The sequence below is a fragment of the Schistocerca piceifrons genome, chromosome 9 (assembly GCF_021461385.2).
Source record: "Schistocerca piceifrons isolate TAMUIC-IGC-003096 chromosome 9, iqSchPice1.1, whole genome shotgun sequence".
Classification (NCBI taxonomy): domain Eukaryota; kingdom Metazoa; phylum Arthropoda; class Insecta; order Orthoptera; family Acrididae; genus Schistocerca; species Schistocerca piceifrons.
In genome coordinates, this window is record NC_060146.1 from 43,340,217 (window position 1) to 43,359,953 (window position 19,737).

At 44.0% G+C, this 19,737-nt stretch overlaps 1 protein-coding gene across 1 annotated transcript in view; it reads right to left on the bottom strand.

Annotated features, from left to right (window-relative positions):
- Positions 1-19,737, bottom strand: part of LOC124717055 (sensory neuron membrane protein 1-like) — a 201,475-nt gene that overhangs the window by 107,824 nt on the left and 73,914 nt on the right. Inside the window, exon 4 of the mRNA XM_047243736.1 lies at positions 18,241-18,492. Within this exon, the coding sequence (XP_047099692.1) occupies positions 18,241-18,492 (252 nt within the window). The remainder of the gene's footprint in view (positions 1-18,240; positions 18,493-19,737) is intronic.

Here is a 19,737-nt window from a genome sequence, read left to right on the forward strand (position 1 = left end):
ATTTCCAGGAGTGTATATTCTAGAGTTTCATACACCTGTAAGTATGGTTTATATGCTATGAAAAATTCATTGACGAATCTCTCTCACTTATGAAGAACAGTGTACTTGAGATTGCTGAAAACACGGTACACAGGTATTTTGGAGTATTTAGAAGTGAAAATAAGATGAAAGTTCAGATGTAAAAAAATTTATTTTGTTATGTTTTTGAACTTCCATTGCTATAAGTGCGAATCCTGAATGCTTCCTGGTTATAATGACGAAGTTTTATGAATTTATTTGCAAAAGTATAGACACTGGAAATTAAAATGTCCTGTGGTGCTTCTCCTGCTCCAAGTCGGCCTGTTTGACGTCCTACGCCCCTTAAGTCCCATAGTGCTCAGAGTCATTTGAACTATTTTTGAACTGAACTGTCACTATATAACCAAACATTTTATTGTCAACTTTCAGAAAATATTGGAATTTCTCGAGAGAGCAAAATCACTTTGTGTGTTATCGCCTTCGCAACGAACAACTGATTGGCGAAGCTTTTGTGCCAAACAGCTGAGTTCTGAGGAAGGGCCGATCAGAATGGATCGATTACACTGCGCGTGAAAGATTTCGACTGCGATAGCGACTCTGGGAGCAAAGCGGAGTGTAATTGAGTTTAGGAACGTGTGACTTGGATGTCGAATTGTTATCAATATTTCCTAATCAGTTTGCAAACGAGAAATAACTGCATTTTTGTCTATAAGAATGATTTGTAACTTTGCGTGTGATTTCTGTGGCCGTACGAATTACTAAACAGCAGTTTTCTATTTTATCTGAAGAAATGTGCATAGTAAAAAGAAGTATCTGACATCCCTTTAGATTACGGACGTCATTCGAGCAATACTGAGGATATTCATCCCAGATGCCAGTCACGTGATTAATGCCGCAGCATGTTGCGGGACGATAGTATCGCATTTTCAATTGCTAAAAACAAGGAAACCGGATAGAACAACCCTCCTTATATCGACAGACAAATAGAGATTCCAGACGTCCTGAGTTACAACGTATATTAATAATTTTTTACTCCCTTACGTCTCGTCACAACTTAAAAAGAAGTTGCTCACGTATATTGTCAACTGAAACCATTAAACATAAAACACCACTAGCCGGTGCTTCCACCGTTCCCGAGGTACACTGCAAATTGAAAGTCGCTGGCATCACCTAGCGACTACTGTCTGTCATAAAATGGTTGAGAAATGCCTATCAGATCATAGCCCATTCCAACTTAAAACTACCACTACCCTGCAAACTGAACGGAAAAGCATGTGTAAATCCTATGTCGATAGGTAAAATATGTTGGTGGGTGCTTCTTAAGGAGGGTATCGCTAAAGCGTGCCCAGAAAATCCCTTTGGAGACTTCGGTCCTCTCATTTAAAACGCCGACGCACTCTTATTTCAGGGCACAAAAAATCTCTACCTCTTATACATTCGATAGCAACCACCCTTTTCCTTCAACGTGCAACACCCTTATGCCATCCGTAGAGATAACGGCTCGTCAGCTGTAGCAAAAGATCTCAAGAATGAGCAGCATACGTTGACGGATATAACGGAAAGCGACATAGGAATTACACATGCTTCTCCGTTCAGATTGCAGAGTAGAGGTAGTTTTAATTTAGAATGGGCTATGAACAATCTCGAACTTCTCAAAGGTTTTATGACACACAGTACTATCGTTGGTGCTGAGCACTAGGCTTAAAGTAAATACCATCGTTGCTAGGTGATGGCAGCGGCTTTCAGTTTGCAAATCTGTCTGGGGAACGGTGGAAGCACCAGCTTGCGATGTTTTACGTTTTATGGTTTGACAATGCACATGTGCAGCTTGTTTTTAAGTTGTGACGACACCTAATGGTATACAAAAATTTAAGGTAAGTTATAACTCAGGACGTCTGTTATCCTTATTTGTCTGTCTGTATAAGGAGGGTTGTGGTATCTGGTTTCATTGTTATTGCTCTTGAAAATGCGATACTGTTGTCCCGAAACATGTTTGGCAATAATCACACTATTGGCAGGTGGCTTGAGTATCCTCACTATTGCTTGAGTAACAGCTGTATGAGGCTTCACATAAATTATATGGACTTTATTATTACAGAAAAGGAGGGCCTTAGCGTGTTTCTTGGCGATTCCATTAACATCTAACAATGTCAACAGGTTGACGATACTTGAATTGTTTTCCTATACGTGTAGAGATTGTTCTGTTTAGTACTGATTACAAGTTAATGGTTCACGTGTTTATACCCGGATTATACCTACTTTGGCCGGCCGGGGTGTCCGAGCGGTTCTAGGCGCTACAGTCTGGAACCACGCGACCGCTACGGTCGCAGGTTCGAATCCTGCCTCGTGCATGGATGTGTGTGATGTCCTTAGGTTAGTTAGATTTTAGTTCTAAGTTCTAGCGAATCCTGCCTCGGGCATGGATGTGTGTGATGTCCTTAGGTTAGTTAGGTTTTAGTTCGAAGTTCTAGGGGTCTGATGACCTTAGAAGTTAAGTCCCATAGTGCTCAGAGCCATTTGAACCATACCTACGTTGGAGTGCAATATATTGTTACTTCGATGAGTGTATGTATGCGTCGAATAGTCTGGTTCTCGATATTGTAAGTGGACCACTTCCACGATTTTGTATCCTTGGTGCTGAAGTTATCTTGGTTACGATCTGTGAACCACCAGTTTTGATTTCATACTAGCCACTACGTGCCTTCCGCATAGAACACGCCCATCTCACCACCGACTACAAGTGTTACCCACTTCTGATCGCCATCCACAAGTATCGTGAATTACTTGTAAAATGTTGTCTACTTAGACGTCCTGCACGTCAAAATAATGAAGCACGACCTTTTCTCCGTCCGCTTACCGCGTGTTACAGTTACAACACTTTTAGAATGCCTTAGCTTCCTTGTAGATTTAATGTCAACTTGTTTGACGATACTTGAACTGTTTCCCCAGCGTGTAGAGATTGTTCTGTTTAATACTGATTATAAGATAGTAGTTCACGTGTTTATATCCGCTTATACCTACTATAGAGTTCAATACGTTGTCACTTCGATGAGTAACTTGCCCTCCTTAGGCAGATTTTATACTTGTTACATTATCAACTTCCGTTATTAGAGTCAGTTTATCTTAGTAAATTGGTCTTATAGTCAAAACAATTGTGGTTCCAACTTTCATGCTCGTTTCTCGTAAATCGTTGGGTAGCCGATATGCTTTAACTACCAATTCTATACAACTGAATTATAAAGATAAGTAAAATGAATGAATCCCCATGTTGTAGTAGTGATTGGTCCAGTAGACTATTTGACCATAGTAAACAGAGATTAAGCGCATCATTGCTCGTAATTAACTCGAATTGTCACTCGATGAGATCTCATACTTAATAAAAGAGTTACACATCGTGTATTTTACTGTGTGGCTATGTTTGTGTGTATATATTAGAGGAACAACAAATAGGTTACATATACAACCGTTTATTTCAACTGACATTACCTAGATTGCTTCTATTTAGAGCATTGCCATGTACCTGATCGTACTTTTGACCATGTAAACTTACTGGAATTGATTATTTTAGACCTTGGTCATAACCTTCGGTGAGACAGCGACATAGAAATTATTTCAGCAACGTATTAAAATATACTTTTATTGGAATGAATAGTTTTTTTAAAACTGATTAGCATGTATTTTACACTATTGACTACCTTGTATCAACTGGGTTTCACACCATTTTTTCGGTCCCTTACCATTTCTTTCGTGATTTTAGGAACGAAGTTGTCTAAGTAAATTACGCCACTGTTACTTTAGTATGGCGACAGTACAGAATTTTGCAAACGTAACTCTAGTCCACCTTGTTTACCGTTCACTACTAGGAAACAATGAAGTTTACCCAACATATGTCTGATTGGCAGTGCGTATATTCTCGTTTTCATATTTCATTATTTTTTAAAAAAATTTACCGTGTTCCATGCCTATATTATTATCCATTAGAATAACGGCTTGACGCTTAAGTCTTTTATATACTTCCATTTTTTAATAGCTGATATTAACCTATAATAAAACGACCGGGCACATACAGCTTCATTTGTATTTAGTGATACAACGTATACGGCTAATGTTCAGAGTGATTGCATTTTAACGGAAATGACCAAAAATATAATTAGTTTCATTAAAATTATCCATTATGTAATATGGTTACAATAGAATTGTTTTGCACAACTCATAAATTACTGTTGTTGCATTGGTTGTTTATGTATAGTACGTTGAATTTAGGGCCTGAAGATGATGATGTAACAACATCGAAACTAGTTATCAATAAAACCAACACCTTAATACAGGTGGGGGAATTTCGTCATTTTTTAACATATATTATACTAGCTGATGTCCCAAGTCGTCCGTTTCAATTATGGATATACGAAGAACAATAAAAGCAGCGGACTCAAGATGACCGTGCTGATATGACATCACGTGATATCCCAGGTTGGTGGACATTTTTGGATATTCAGTGTTTTGCTTTGGCCCCGCAAGGCACAACTACGCCTGTTACCCGTCCTGCTGGTCCAGTACGATCGGAGACGGTTGGCGCTGTTTGTGGCAAAACAGAGAACGGCGTAAGGCTTGCACCGACACTGAAGACTGCAGGCAGTGCGTGCGTTAATATCGATGTTTCCGCTCATTATACTTCTCTCTGCTTTGTATCACAGCCACGGGTTCGCCGGCATCCCGTCAGCGGGTTTTATGACGCACACATTCTCTGGAAGGACTGTTTTTTTTTTATGTTCCCATGGAAACGGAGGTCCGTTTGTCATATTTTGCACAGTTATGCATAACCGTGGAAAGTGTTTCTACGACATTCCAGGAATTATTGCTCACCACTGATCGCGAATTTGCGTCCTCAGAGTCGGCACGTATAACATTTCTACTGATTCGATTCGTGAACTAGTTTCCAATACTGACTATACAGCCAAGGACTGGCGAACAAAGGCAATAGTTAGCATCTTCTGTTACTGTGACTAAAGTACTCGTATTGGCTGTGATTAACGATAACTCCGGTTCTTTAAGCGAGGCCTTGTTACAGACATTTAATTTCGGTATTCGTATATAACCTCTTCACTCCTGAGGTTAAAAAAATTGCAGGAAACTTTTCTTTTCACGCTTTCAAAATGGTTCAAATGACTGAGCACTATGGGACAAAACATCTGTGGTCATCAGTCCCCTAAAACTTAGAACTACTTAAACCTAACTAACCTAAGGACATCACACACATCCATGCCCGAGGCAGGATTCGAACCTGCGACCGTGGCGGTCACGCGGTTCCAGACTAAAGCGCCTAGAACCGCACGGCCACACCGGCCGGCTTTTCATACTTTCCTGCACACCAATAAACAAGTATGGCGCCTGTGCAAATTAAATGTTTTTTGGTGATTCTCTACGACATAAATGGGGGTCCACATATGTAGACCTCAAGTCTAACTTATCGAGAAAATGCACACCGAAAATATGGTTTTTAATGTTAATATTTCTCAAATATATGATTCCCAATACAAATTTTTTGTTGCTCTAACACAACTTGATAGACCCAGGAAAATAATAATCATACAATAATTTCCGGCAAGTAATTGTATCCAGCCCGCCCGGTTAGCCGTGCGGTCTACAGCACTGTTTTACGGGCGGGAAGGCGTGCCGGTCCCCGGGACGCATCCACCCGGCGGATTAGTGTCGAGGTCCGGTGTGCCGGCCAGTCTGTGGATGGTATTTAAGGCTGTGTTCCACCTGCCTCGGCGAATGCGGGCTGGTTCCCTTTATTCCGCCTCAGTTACACTGTGTCGGCGATTGCTGCGCACACACTTTCTCCACGTACGCGTACACCACAATTACTCTAACACGCAAACATTGGGGTACACTCGTCTGGTGTGAGACGTTCCCTGGGAGGTCCCCTGGTGGCCGAACTGCACAATAACCCTGGAATCAGTGTGGGGCGGCGGTGGGGTGGGTGGACTGCTGTAGCCTGTTGTCGGGTTGTGTACAATTGAGGGTTACGGCAGGACGAAGCCTCTCCCTCGTTTCTAGGTCCGCAGTTCCATGCAGTACAATACAATTACACTACTGGCCATTAAAATTGCTACACCAAGAAGAAATGCAGATGATAAACGGGTATTCATTGGACAAATGTATTGTACTAGAACTGACATGTGATTACATTTTCACGCAATTTGGGTGCACAGATCCTGAGAAATCAGTACCCAGAACAACCAGCTCTGGCCGTAATAACGGCCTTGATACGCCTGGGCATTCAGTCAAACAGAGCTTGGATGGTGTGTACAGGTAGAGCTGCCCATGCAGCTTCAACACGATATCACAGTTCATCAAGAGTAGTGACTGGCGTATTATGACGAGCCAGTTGCTCGGCCACTATCGGCAAGACGTTTTCAATTGGTGAGAGATCTGGAGAATGTGCTGGCCAGGGCAGCAGTCGAACACTTTCTGTATCCAGAAAGGCCCGTACAGGACCTGCAGCGTACGGTCGTGCATTATCCTGCTGAAATGTAGGGTTTTGCAGGGATCGAATGAAGGGTAGAGCCACGGGTCGTAACACATCTGAAATGTAACGTCCACTGTTCGAAGTGCCGTCAATGCGAACAAGACTTGACCGAGACGTGTAACCAATGGCACCCCATACCATCACGCCGGGTGATACGCCAGTAAGGCGATGACGGATACAGGCTTCCAATGTGCGTTCACCGCGATGTTGCCAAACACGGATGCGACCATCATGATGCTGTAAACAGAACCTAGATTCATGCGAAAAAATTACGTTTTGCCATTCGTGCACCTAGGTCCGTCGTTGAGTACACCATCGCAGGCGCTCCTGTCTGTGATGCAGCGTCAAGCGTAACCGCAGCCGTGCTCTCCGAGCTGATAGTCCATGCTGCTGCAAACGTCGTCTAACCGTTCGTGCAGATGGTGGTTGTCTTGCAAACGTCCCCATCTGTTGACTGAGGGATCGAGACGTGGCTGCACGATCCGTTACAGCCATGCGGATGAGATGCCTGTCATCTCGACTGCTAGTGATACGAGGCCGTTGGGATCCAGCACGGCGTTCCGTATTACCCTCCTGAACCCAGCGATTCCATATTCTGCAAACAGTCATTGGATCTCGACCAACGCGAGCAGCAATGTCGCGATACGATAAACCGCAACCGCGATAGGCTACAATCCGACCTTGATCAAAGTCGGAAACGTGATGCCTCGTTACACGAGGCATCAAAACAACGTTTCACCAGGCAACGCCGGTCAACTGCTGTTTGTGTATGAGAAATCGGTTGGATACTTTCCTCATGTCAGCACGTTGTAGGTGCCGCCACCGGCGCCAACCTTGTGTGAATGCTCTGAAAAGCTAATCATTTTCATACCACAGCATCTTCTTCCTGTCGGTTAAATTTGGAGTCTGTAGCACATCATCTTCGTGGTGTAGCAATTTTAATAGCCAGTTACGTTTAATGGTAAGCGTGAAATAAATTGTTTTCCTCAATACAAAAGTATTTTACAGATTTGACGTACACGTCTTTTATTTTGGAATTCCTGAATTTTGAGGCATTCCTTGCTTCAACAAGTATTGGTAGTTGGCCACCACTGTAAAACCGAACTTCTGAAGCCAGTTACAACATAACTCTTCTACACCATCAACATCTTCGCTGTTAGAGGAATGCACTGCACAAGGACGACTTCTTCTCCTAGCTACTGGCACGATATGTTAACGCACCTATTGTTTTCCAGACAGTTTGATCTAGCTCAGCAGGACAATCCTCAGTCAAAAACAGAGAATTTCTCATCTTTACAAACAGGTAATTCCACATTGCTGTAATTAAGAAGAGTTTCTAATTACTCGTTAGTTAATATTTCATTCAGTGCTGTATTCCATTATCGTAGACCAAATTGAAATTAGCAAATATGCATTATGACCTGAGGTCCACGTACGAGGATCTTTATAAAATGTGTTAGTTTGTAGTAACGAACAAAATTAATGCAAATCTGAACTAATTCTCAGCATCTAGAATAGTTATCGAACGTTAGGTAAAAAAACACAGATTCTCAGTACACTGTTTCGGCGTAACATACCATTTTGATTTGTAGAGGTAACCATTTTCTGGGTATGACCTGCTGGAAACTAACACGCAAACAGTTTCTTGTAAGGTGCTGCACCATTGTCTTAAAAATACGAATTCGAAGTCCCAAACTCGCGGACCATCGGTCTAAAGCGGGGAAAAACGGCTATTTAAGCAGAAAAAATTAGTGAATGAATACTTATCTAGGTTTCAGTCGGGATAACCCAACTTTTTTCGCGATCCGGCAGCCACGAGTTCCAGTACAGCACTCTTATCTGCCGCGTCGCGGTCGCGAAGTGGGGCCGAGGCAGTTGCAGATAAGTTTTTACAGTCTGACGATGATTTATGGATTTGTAGTTTTAGCTTGACGATGTCCACTGTGGACAAACGGTAGTTACTTTTATTGTGAAGAAGGCTGGGTTATCCCGACTGAAGCCTAGGTAAATCTAGGTAAATTTTACAACTGATGCTGTTGGTTTTTAAAATTAAAATTAACATTTATACAGTTGCTCACAGGACCGCGAAATGTTGAAAATATTTAGTGAATGAAAGTCCACATGCGTGGACCGAGAGAACGAAGAGTCTGATACCCTCTAGCTTTGAATAGTAACTGTTGCATATGTTATAGTTCTCAATGTGTATCGGCATTCAGTGTTACCAGAACACGCTCGAATTACTCATAAACCCACTTGAAAAATGCAACACTATGTCAAACCGAAATTCTCACAGTGTGTGGTGCTATCATGGGTGGGTATAAAGAGAGTTAATCATTTTAATCCGTGTGTTTCTTTTTCAAGGCCACACGTGTTAAAACTTTCACGAAATATTGACGGCTCTGAACTGTTTGTGTGCTTTTCTGCATTCGTGTATTAACTTGCTACAGTTATTATTGTTATTTTTTTAAATTAAAGATTACTGTCCTGAGATATAAAAACTTGTATTGTTCACGTTAAATGCCTGAAACGATGTTATGAGACCCTTCAGCGTGTAATTCATTTCTGTTGTTGTCACCCAGAGACTCCGTGGTTTTAATTTTATTATTCTGTGTGAGTTTTAGGGTATCTGATATGACCTAAATGAAGAGAACGTATGATGCTGGGCTAAGCTGATGCTAGTCACGTAATATGAACGACTGATCATTAAACAAATATACTTGTTTTCACTTCTTTCAATGTTGATTTAATATTGCTGAGGCTTTCAGTGTTGGTTATTTGATTAACTCATCTACTAGATAACGAAAAATTGTTGCCTAACGTGTAAATTCAATGAACACTGGTTCTGTCACTGTTTATGGGATTTAAAACTAATATGCACATAATTTTATAATGTTCTTTACGTGTCTAAAAGATTAACTTGTTCTGTCGCTGTGATCTATGATTCCTATTATAAAAAATGGCGACTCTGCCCTAATCCAACAAAGACTGAGGTGTGTGCTTTCCACTTGAACAATAAAATGGCCCACCAGGAACTGAATGTGAACTTTTGTGAACAAAGAGTCAAACACAACTTCAACCACAAATACCTTGGCATAACACTAGACCGCTCCCTGACTTACAAAAAACATCTAGAAAACGTAAGCCAAAACCTAACGAGTCGCAACAACATCCTGAGAAAATTGGCTGGCACGACTTTTGGGGGCTCAAGCATCCACCTTACGTACTGCCGCAATAGCTCTGGTACATCCTGTTGCCGAAAACTGCTCTGCTGTCTGGCATTCGAGCACTCATGGCTCTGAGCACCATGGGACTCAACTGCTGTGGTCATAAGTCCCCTAGAACTTAGAACTACTTAAACCTAACTAATCTAAGGACATCACACACATCCATGCCCGAGGCAGGATTCCAACCTGCGACCGTAGCGGTCGTGCGGTTCCAGACTGAAGCGTCTTTAACCGCTCGGCCACTCTGGCCGGCTTCGAGTACTCATACCAAGAAAATAGACGTCCAATTGAACGAGTGTATGAGGATAATAAGGGGTACTATTAAATCCACCCCAGTCCCTTGGCTGCATACTCTAAGCAACATCCCACCTCCACAATTGAGAAGGCAAGAAGCAGCAGCAAGAGAGTGGTCAAAAATTCATGACTCAGATTACCCACAGAATCTACCAATCCACGATGTTTTGAACGAAATACCATCGACCCGCTTGAAGGCACGGAAGCCTATATGGGTTCATGCACAAGAACATGAACCTGACATCAAGGAACAATGGCGGCACTTTTGGAATGATCCTGGGATTAATAAACAAGGTATCCAAGATCCTGCTCTGGAATTACCGGGCTCTGAACTGAAGAGATGTACCTGGACTAAATTAAACCGTATCAGAACGGGCCATGCAAGATGCAATGCATGTATGTACAAGTGGGGTATATGCGACTCACCAGCCTGCGACTGTGGAGCGCTAGTACAGAACGTCCGCCATATTATTGAGGGATGCCCCTTAAGAAGATACGCCGGACCTGTCCCTGAGGTTATATAACTGAAACCCTCCGCTTTGGATCTAGATATTGAGCTTTAAATATATGAATGAGTTTCTAGTCAGGCTTGCCAAGCTTTTAACGTGTAGTTATTTTGTCTTGAGTGTTTGTACTTTATCCTTTTGTGCTATTGCTTGTTTTTTTACACATGTACTATTTACACATTGTATTGTTTTATACATTTCGTTTACATATTGTTGTACTTACATAAAATATTGTCGCTGTATTGCCATACGCAAAATAAAATAAATAAATAACTTGTTGTGTCATTCTGATTGTGTGATTCATTAACAACTTTATGGTGGCTCTTATGACGCGTGTTTTGGAAGGAGGTAAAACGATAATGTGACAATAGAAACGCACTCTAAGAGAAAAAAAGTGATGAACGACAAGTGGGAGGGAAATCGGTAGATGTGATGTGCATGTACAGACAAGCAAATGGTTACAATTTCAGAAAAATTAAGTGATTTATTCAAGAGAAAGAGCCTCACGAATGGGGCAAGCCCGTAACGCGTTAGTCCACCTCTGACCCTTACGCAAGCATTCACTGATAGACTTACTGGATGTCCTCCTGAGGGATACCGTGACAAATTCTGTACAACTGGTACGTAAGACCGACAACACCCCGAGCTGATTGGAGAGCGCTGACCACAACACTGCAAACGTTCTCACATGGGCAGTGATCAAGCGATCTTGCCAGCCAAGTTAGGGTTCGGAAAGCACGAAGCAGTAGGAAGTACCGCCGTGTGTGAGCGGGCATTACATTGATGAAATGTAAGCCGAGAATGGCTGGCGCTGAAGGGCAACAAAACAGGGCGTAGAATACCGTCGCTGTACCAGTGTGTTACGAGGTGCATTCAAGTTCTAAGGGTGCCTCCGATTTTTTTTCTCCGGACTGGAAAGAGATAGAAACATGCGCATTGTTTTAAAATAAGGCCGCATTCATTGTCAATACGTCCCAGAGATGGCAGCACCGTACGGCAAATGGAATTTTACCGCCAGCGGCGAGAATGAGAACTGTTTTAAATACTTAAAATGCCGAGGTTTTCCTTACTTGAACAGCGTGCAATCATTCGTTTTCTGAATTTGCGTGGTGTGAAATCAATTGAAATTCATCGACAGTTGAAGGAGACATGTGGTGATGGAGTTATGGATGTGTCGAAAGTGCGTTCGTGGGTGCGACAGTTTAATGAAGGCAGAACATCGTGTGACAACAAACCGAAACAACCTCGGGCTCGCACAAGCCGGTCCGACGACATGATCGAGAAAGTGGAGAGAATTGTTTTGGGGGATCGCCGAATGACTGTTGAACAGATCGCCTCCAGAGTTGGCATTTCTGTGGGTTCTGTGCATGACGACCTGAAAATGCGAAAAGTGTCATCCAGGTGGGTGCCACGAATGCTGATGGACGACCACACGGCTGCCCATGTGGCATGTTGCCGAGCAATGTTGACGCGCACTGACAGCATGAATGGGACTTTCTTTTCGTCGATTGTGACAATGGATGAGACGTGGATGCCACTTTTCAATCCAGAAACAAAGCCCCAGTCAGATCAATGGAAGCACACAGATTCACCGTCACCAAAAAAATTTCGGGTAACCGCCAGTGCTGAAAAAATGATGGTGTCCATGTTCTGGGACAGCGAGGGCGTAATCCTTACCCATTGCGTTCCAAAGGGCACTACGGTAACAGGTGCATCCTACGAAAATGTTTTGAAGAACAAATTCCTTCCTGCACTGCAACAAAAACGTCCGGGAAGGGCTGCGCGTGTGCTGTTTCACCAAGACAACGCACCCGCACACCGAGCTAACGTTACGCAACAGTTTCTTCGTGATAACAACTTTGAAGTGATTCCTCATGCTCCCTACTCGCCTGATCTGGCTCCTAGTGACTTTTGGCTTTTTCCAACAATGCAAGACACTCTCCGTGGCCGCACATTCACCAGCTGTGCTGCTATTGCCTCAGCGATTTTCCAGTGGTCAAAACAGACTCCTAAAGAAGCCTTCGCCGCTGCCATGGAATCATGGCGTCAGCGTTGTGAAAAATGTGTACGTCTGCAGGGCGATTACGTCGAGAAGTAACGCCAGTTTCATCGATTTCGGGTGAGTAGTTAATTAGAAAAAAAATCGGAGGCCTTAGAACTTGAATGCACCTCGTACAAGCGTGTCGCGGATGACAACTAAACGGGCCTTGCTATGAAAACAAATGGCAGCCCGGACCACGACTCCTGGTATCCCACCGCCGTCTTCAGACAGACTTTCACGGGTCAGCGAGGCTCAAATCGAAGCGAGACTCATTACTAACGACGATTCTATACGAGTGAATGTGATTCCGGGCCGAAGGTGTGTCTGGAAATGCCCTGGACAGGCAAAGGATAACAACATGGCTGTCGCGCAGTATATGGCCAGGGTGTGAGGCGCTATTTCTTTTCATAGCAGGACCAGTTGGGTTGTCTTCTGCGGCACCCCTAAAACATAGCGGTAAATCGACGATATTCTGTGCCCCATTTTGTTGCACTTCATGCTAAGCCATCCTGGGCTTCCATTTCAGCAAGATAATGCTCGTCCGCACATGGTGAGTGTTTCCAATGCTTGTCTTCGTGCTTGCCATACCCTGCCTTTGCCAAACTGTTTTCATAAGGGCCGGAGGTGGACCAACGCATTACTGACTAGCTTTCTCTCGAATGAATCATCCATTGTTTTCGCAAACTGTAATAATTTCCTCGTCAGTATACAGGGTAGTCCACTGATAGCGACCGGGCCAAATATCTCACGAAATAAGCGTCAAACGAAAAACTACAAAGAACGAAATTTGTCTAGCTTGAAGGGGGAAACCAGATGGCGCTATGGTTCGCCCGCTAGATGGCGCTGCCATAGATCAAACGGATATCAATTGCGTTTTTTTAAATAGGAACACTAATTTTTTATTACGTATTCGTGTAGTAAGTAAAGAAATATGAATGTTTTAGTTGGACCACTTTTTTCGCTTTGTGACAGATGGCGCTGTAATAGTCACAAACATATCGCTCACAATCTTAGACGAACAGTTGGTAACAGGTAGGTTTTTTTAAATTGAAATACAGAACGTACGTACGTTTGAACACATCATTTCGGTTGTTCCAAAGTGATACATGTACCTTTGTGAACTTACCATTTCTGAGAACGCATGCTGTTACAGCGTGATTACCTGTAAATACCACATTAATGCAATAAATGCTCAAAATGATGTCAGTCAACCTCAATGCATTTGGCAATACGTGTAACGACATTCCTCTCAACAGCAAGTAGTTCGCCTTCCGTAATGTTCGCACATGCATTGACAATGTGCTGATGCCTCTTATCAGACATTGTCGGGGGACCACGATAGCAAATGTCGTTCAACTTTACCCACAGAAAGAAATTCGGGTACGTCAGATCCGGTGAACGTGCGGGCCACGGTATGGTGCTTCGACGTCCAGTCCACCTGTCATGAAATATGCTATTCAATACCGCTTCAACCGCACGAGAGCTATGTGCCGGCCATCCACCATGTTGGAAGTACATCGCTATTCTGTCACGCAGTGAAACATCTTGTAGTAATATCGGTAGAACATTACGTAGGAAATCGGCATACATTGCACCATTTAGATTGCCATCGATAAAATGGGGGCCAATTATCCTTCCCCGCATAATGCCGCACCATACATTAACCCACCAAGGGCGCTGATGTTCCACTTGTCGCAGCCATCGTGGATTTTCCGTTGCCCGATAGTGCATATTATGCCGGTTTACGTTACCGCTGTTGCTGAATGACGTTTCCTCGCTAAATAGAACACGTGCAAAAAATCAGTCATCGTCCCGTAATTTCTCTTGTGCCTAGTGGCAGAACTGTACACGACGTTCAAAGTCGTCGCCATACAATTCCTGGTGCATAGAAATATGGTACGGGTGCAATCGTGGAGATGTAGCATTCTCAACACCGACGTTTTTGAGATTCCCGATTCTCGCGCAATTTGTCTGCTACTGATGTGCGGATCAGCCGCGACAGCAGCTAAAACACCTACTTGGGCATCATCATTTTTTTGCAGGTCGTGGTTGACGTTTCACACGTGGCTGGACACTTCCTGTTTCCATAAATAACGTAACTATCCGGCGAACGGTCCGGACACTTGGATGATGTCGTCGAGGATACCGAGCAGCATACATAGCACACGCCCGTTGGGCATTTTGATCACAATAGCCATACGTAAACACGATATCGACCTTCACCGCAATTGGTAAACGGTCAATTTTAACGTGGGTAATGTATCACGAAGCAAATACCGTCCGCAGTGGCGGAATGTTACGTGATACGTACTTATACGTTTGTGAGTATTACAGCGCCATCTATCAAAAAGCGAAAAAAGTGGTCCAACTAAAACATTCGTATTTCTTTACGTACTACACGAATATGTAATAAAAAAATGGGGGTTCCTATTTTAAAAAAACGCAGTTGATACCGGTTTGGCCTATGGCAGCGCCATCTAGTGGGCCACCCATAGCGCCATCTGGTTTCCCCCTTGAAGCTAGACAAGTTTCGTTCTTTGTAGTTTTTTCGTTTGACGCTTATTTCGTGAGATATTTGGCCCGGTCACTATCAATGGACCACACTGTATATGTGTTACATCTTCATTGTTCATTATTGTGCTGCGGTCAAGTCCCGAAACTGACCCAACATATCGAGGATAGGTTTGAGAGGAAAAAGAGCACGGGAGTGGCATTCATAGACCTTTCAGCTGCATATGATACTGTAAACCATCGGAGGCTCCTTAGGAAAGTATATATTGTGACAAGAGACTATCATTTAACGTCACTGATAGGTACTTTCCTGCATAATAGGAGATTTTTCGTCTGTCTCCAGGGTAAGAAGAGCAGGTGGAGAAATCAGAGGAATGGCCTACCTCAGGGAAGCGTCCTCGCCCAAGCTCGGTATAATATATACACAAATGACCAACCAGTGCCAAACATCACGCGCCAATTTATGTATGCCGACGACACTGCAGTTGCAGCCCAAGGTAGAGGAGAAATTAACCAGTACCTTGGGGGCTCTCTCCCAGTATTATGAGGCAAACCGCCTAAGGCCGAACCCTTCCAAGACACAGGTCTGTGCATTCCATTTAAAGAACAAGGAGACAAATCGTGAATTAAATCTAATATGGAGAGGTGAACGTCTCGAGCATTGTAAAACGCCCAAATATCTTGCTGTCACGTTGGATCGCACGCTGACCTATAAACATCACTGTAATGCCACAAGGGAAAAAGTCTCAACTAGAAGCAACATCATCAGGAAAGTAACCAGCGGATCACAGGGCGCAAACCCAAAAGTCCTGAGAACTTCAGCCCTTGCGCTCAGTGTGTCAGCCGCGGAATACGCCGCTCCAGTGTGGTCTGCATTAACACACGTGAGGAAAGTTGGTGTCGCGGTGAAAGAAATGGCACGGATTGTTACCGTATGCCTGAGGCCAACCCCAGTGCACAAGATGTACTTAATCATGGGGATCGCACCGACCAACATACCACGTGACATCGCTGCCGAAGCCGAAAAAACCAAGCAAGAGAAGGACATGCGTCACCCTTTATATGGACACCAGCCTGCTGACCGACGGCTTTGTTCGAGGAAGAGTTTCCTGTCTCGTACCCGAGCCCTGGAAGGGTCGGCTGTAGAGAATCGTTTGAAAAGGTGGGAAATCGACCTGAGAAACCGCCATAAAGACGTAAAAGAAGAACTGGCGCTTGGTGGAGACCTACAATACACAGTCTGGAGAACCCCAAACCGTACGAGGGTAGAAGTGCCGAAGTGCAAGACAAACCTGCAGCAATGGGGTTTCCTAAAAGTGAATGAGAACACTCTGTGTCTGTGTGGTTCTGTCCAGGATCCTCAACAGCTGCTTGTCTGTCCATATTCAGACCAGCCCTGCACAATGAATGACTTATGGGAGGCAAATGACAAGGCCATATTGGCTGCTGATATTTGGAAGTTTGAAGTCCAGTTCCGGACACGGAAAGTAAAGTAAGTATTGTCAAGGTTGCTTGAATGCCGCCAAGGCGAATAGATGTTATAGAAAATGTTTCATCTTTCTGGGTATGTTAAGATTAGAGACATACCACACCCAGCTCCATGCTCACTGCCATTTCAGATTGACTTTTATCATGTTCAGTTTGTAAGTAGGCTGTTTAGGTTTTTATGTTGGTAACGCCAAGTAGCACTCTATATGAAAATCACTGACTGTGCTGTGTGAAGGCTGTGGTTGGTTTACATTGTTGGAGTATATGCTATTGCAGTGTTGGGCAGTTGGAGGTGAGCCGCCAGCAGTGGTGGAAGTGGAGAGAGAGATGGCGGAGTTTTGAGAGCGGATGATCTGGACTTGTGTCCATCAGAGAGAGTAAATCTGTAATACTGGATATCATGAACTGATATATATATATATATATGCAATGACTTTTGAACACTATTAAGGTAAAAAGAATGGCCCTGTCTAACAATAACCTATACCTTCCATGAATCACTTACCTCACAAAAATCTTCCTTACTCGAACTACTACAATACAGCGAGCGCCACTACTGCCAGCTAAATAAAAGATTCTAACTATCGATACTAACTACTGATAGGCATAGTTAGCAAATGAAAGATTTTGATAAAGAACAAACAATGTATTTACCTTAATAGTGTTGAAAAGTCATGATATCCAGTATTAAAAATTTACTCTCTCTGATGAACACAAGTCCAGATCATCCGCTCTCAAAACTCCGTCATCTCTCTCCCCACGCTCCGCGCCAACTGCCCAACACTACAATAGCATATACTCCAACAATGCAAACCAACTACAGCCTTCACACAGCACAGTCAGTGATTTTCATATAGAGCGCTACATGGCGTTACCAACATAAAAACTTTTCTTTTTTTTTTGGTCATCAGGCTACTGACTGGTTTGATGCGGCCCGCCACGAATTCCTTTCCTGTGCTAACCTCTCCATCTCAGAGTAGCACTTGCAACCTACGTCCTCAATTATTTGCTTGACGTATTCCAATCTCTGTCTTCCTCTATAGTTTTTGCCCTCTACAGCTCCCTCTAGTACCATGGAAGTCATTCCCTCATGTCTTAGCAGATGTCCTATCATCCTGTCCCTTCTCCTTATCAGTGTTTTCCACATATTCCTTTCCTCTCCGATTCTGCGTAGAACCTCCTCATTCCTTACCTTATCAGTCCACCTAATTTTCAACATTCGTCTATAGCACCACATCTCAAATGCTTCGATTCTCTTCTGTTCCGGTTTTCCCACAGTCCATGTTTAACTACCATACAATGCTGTACTCCAGACGTACATCCTCAGAAATTTCTTCCTCAAAATAAGGCCGGTATTTGATATTAGTAGACTCCTCTTGGCCAGAAATGCCTTTTTTTGCCATAGCGAGTCTGCTTTTGATGTCCTCCTTGCTCCGTCCGTCATTGGTTATTTTACTGCCTAGGTAGCAGAATTCCTTAACTTCATTGACTTCGTGACCATCAATCCTGATGTTAACCTAAACAGCCTAATTACAAGTTGCTATGAATAATATTATTATTTGTTGCTTGGCTTGCCGTACTGGTGCGGGCAATATACGGAAGAATTCTGGCGCAGATGAGACTCACGTGTCCAAAGAAGGAGAAGAAGAAGTTGTCGCCCTCGCGCTTGAGCTCCTTGGCCTCCTTCTTGAGCCCCGTGCAGAGCGCCTTGGCCGAGAAGTCGGTGACGGTGCAGTTGATGACGATGCCGTCGAAGAGGAAGTTGCGCACCGGCGCCGTCACGAAGATGCTCTCCGGCTTGCGGAAGAGCGGCGGGATCGCCTTGTTCACCAGCGCCAGCATGCCCGGCTTGTCGCGCTCCAGCGTCAGCAGCAGGCCCTGAACCACAACAACAACACTGAAACAGTTCTCGTCTCATTCACCGCCAATACGGCTATTGAGCATCAAAGTCGATACAAGTACACAACTGTACACTACTGGCCATTAAAACTGCTACACCACGAAGATGACGTGCTACACACGCGAAATTTAACGGACAGGAAGAAGATGCTGTGATAAGCAAATGATTAACTTTTCGGAGCATGCACACAAGTTTGGCGCCGGTGGCGACACCTACAACGTGCCGACATGAGGAAAGTTTCCAACCGATTTCTCAAACACAAACCGCAGGTGACTGGCGTTGCGTGGTGAGACGTTGTTCGGATGCCTCGTGTAAGGAGGAGAAATGCGTACCATCACGTTTCCGACTTTGATAAAGGTCGGATTGTAGCCAATCGCGATTGCGGTTTATCGTATCGCGACATTGCTGCTCGAGTAGGTTGAGATCCAATGACTGTTAGCAGAATATGGAATCGGTGGGTTCAGGAGGGTAATACGGAACGCCGTGCTGGATCCTAGGCATCTTATCCGAATGACTGTAACGGATCGTGCAGCCACGTCTCGATCTGAGTCAACAGATGGGGACGTTTGCAAGACTACAACCATCTGCACGAACAGTTCGACGACGTTTGCAGCAGCATGGACTGTCAGCTCGAGGACCATGGCTGCGGTTACCCTTGACGCTGCATCACAGACAGGAGCGCCTGCAATGGTGTACTCAACGACGAACCTGGGTGCACGAATGGCAAAATGTCATTTTTTCGGATGAATCCAGATTCTGTTTGCAGCATCATGATGGTCGCATCCGTGTTTGGTGACATCGCGGTGAACGCACATTGGAAGCGTGTATTCGTCATCGCCATACTGGCGTATCACCCGGCGTGATAGTATGGGCTGCCATTGGTGACACGTCTCGGTCACTTCTTGTTCGCATTGACGGCACTTTGAACAGTGGACGTTACATTTCAGATGTGTTACGACCCGTGGCTCTACCCTTCATTCGATCCCTTTGAAACCCTACATTTCAGCAGGATAATGCACAACCGCATGTTACAGGTCCTGTACGGGCCTTTCTGGATACAGAAAATGTTCGACTGCTGCCCTGGCCAGCACATTCGCCAGATCTCTCACCAATTGATAACGTCTGGTCAATGGTGGGCGAGCAACTGGCTCGTCACAATACGCCAGTCACTACTCGTGATGAACTGTGGCTTCGTGTTGAAGCTGCATGGGTTTCTGTACTTG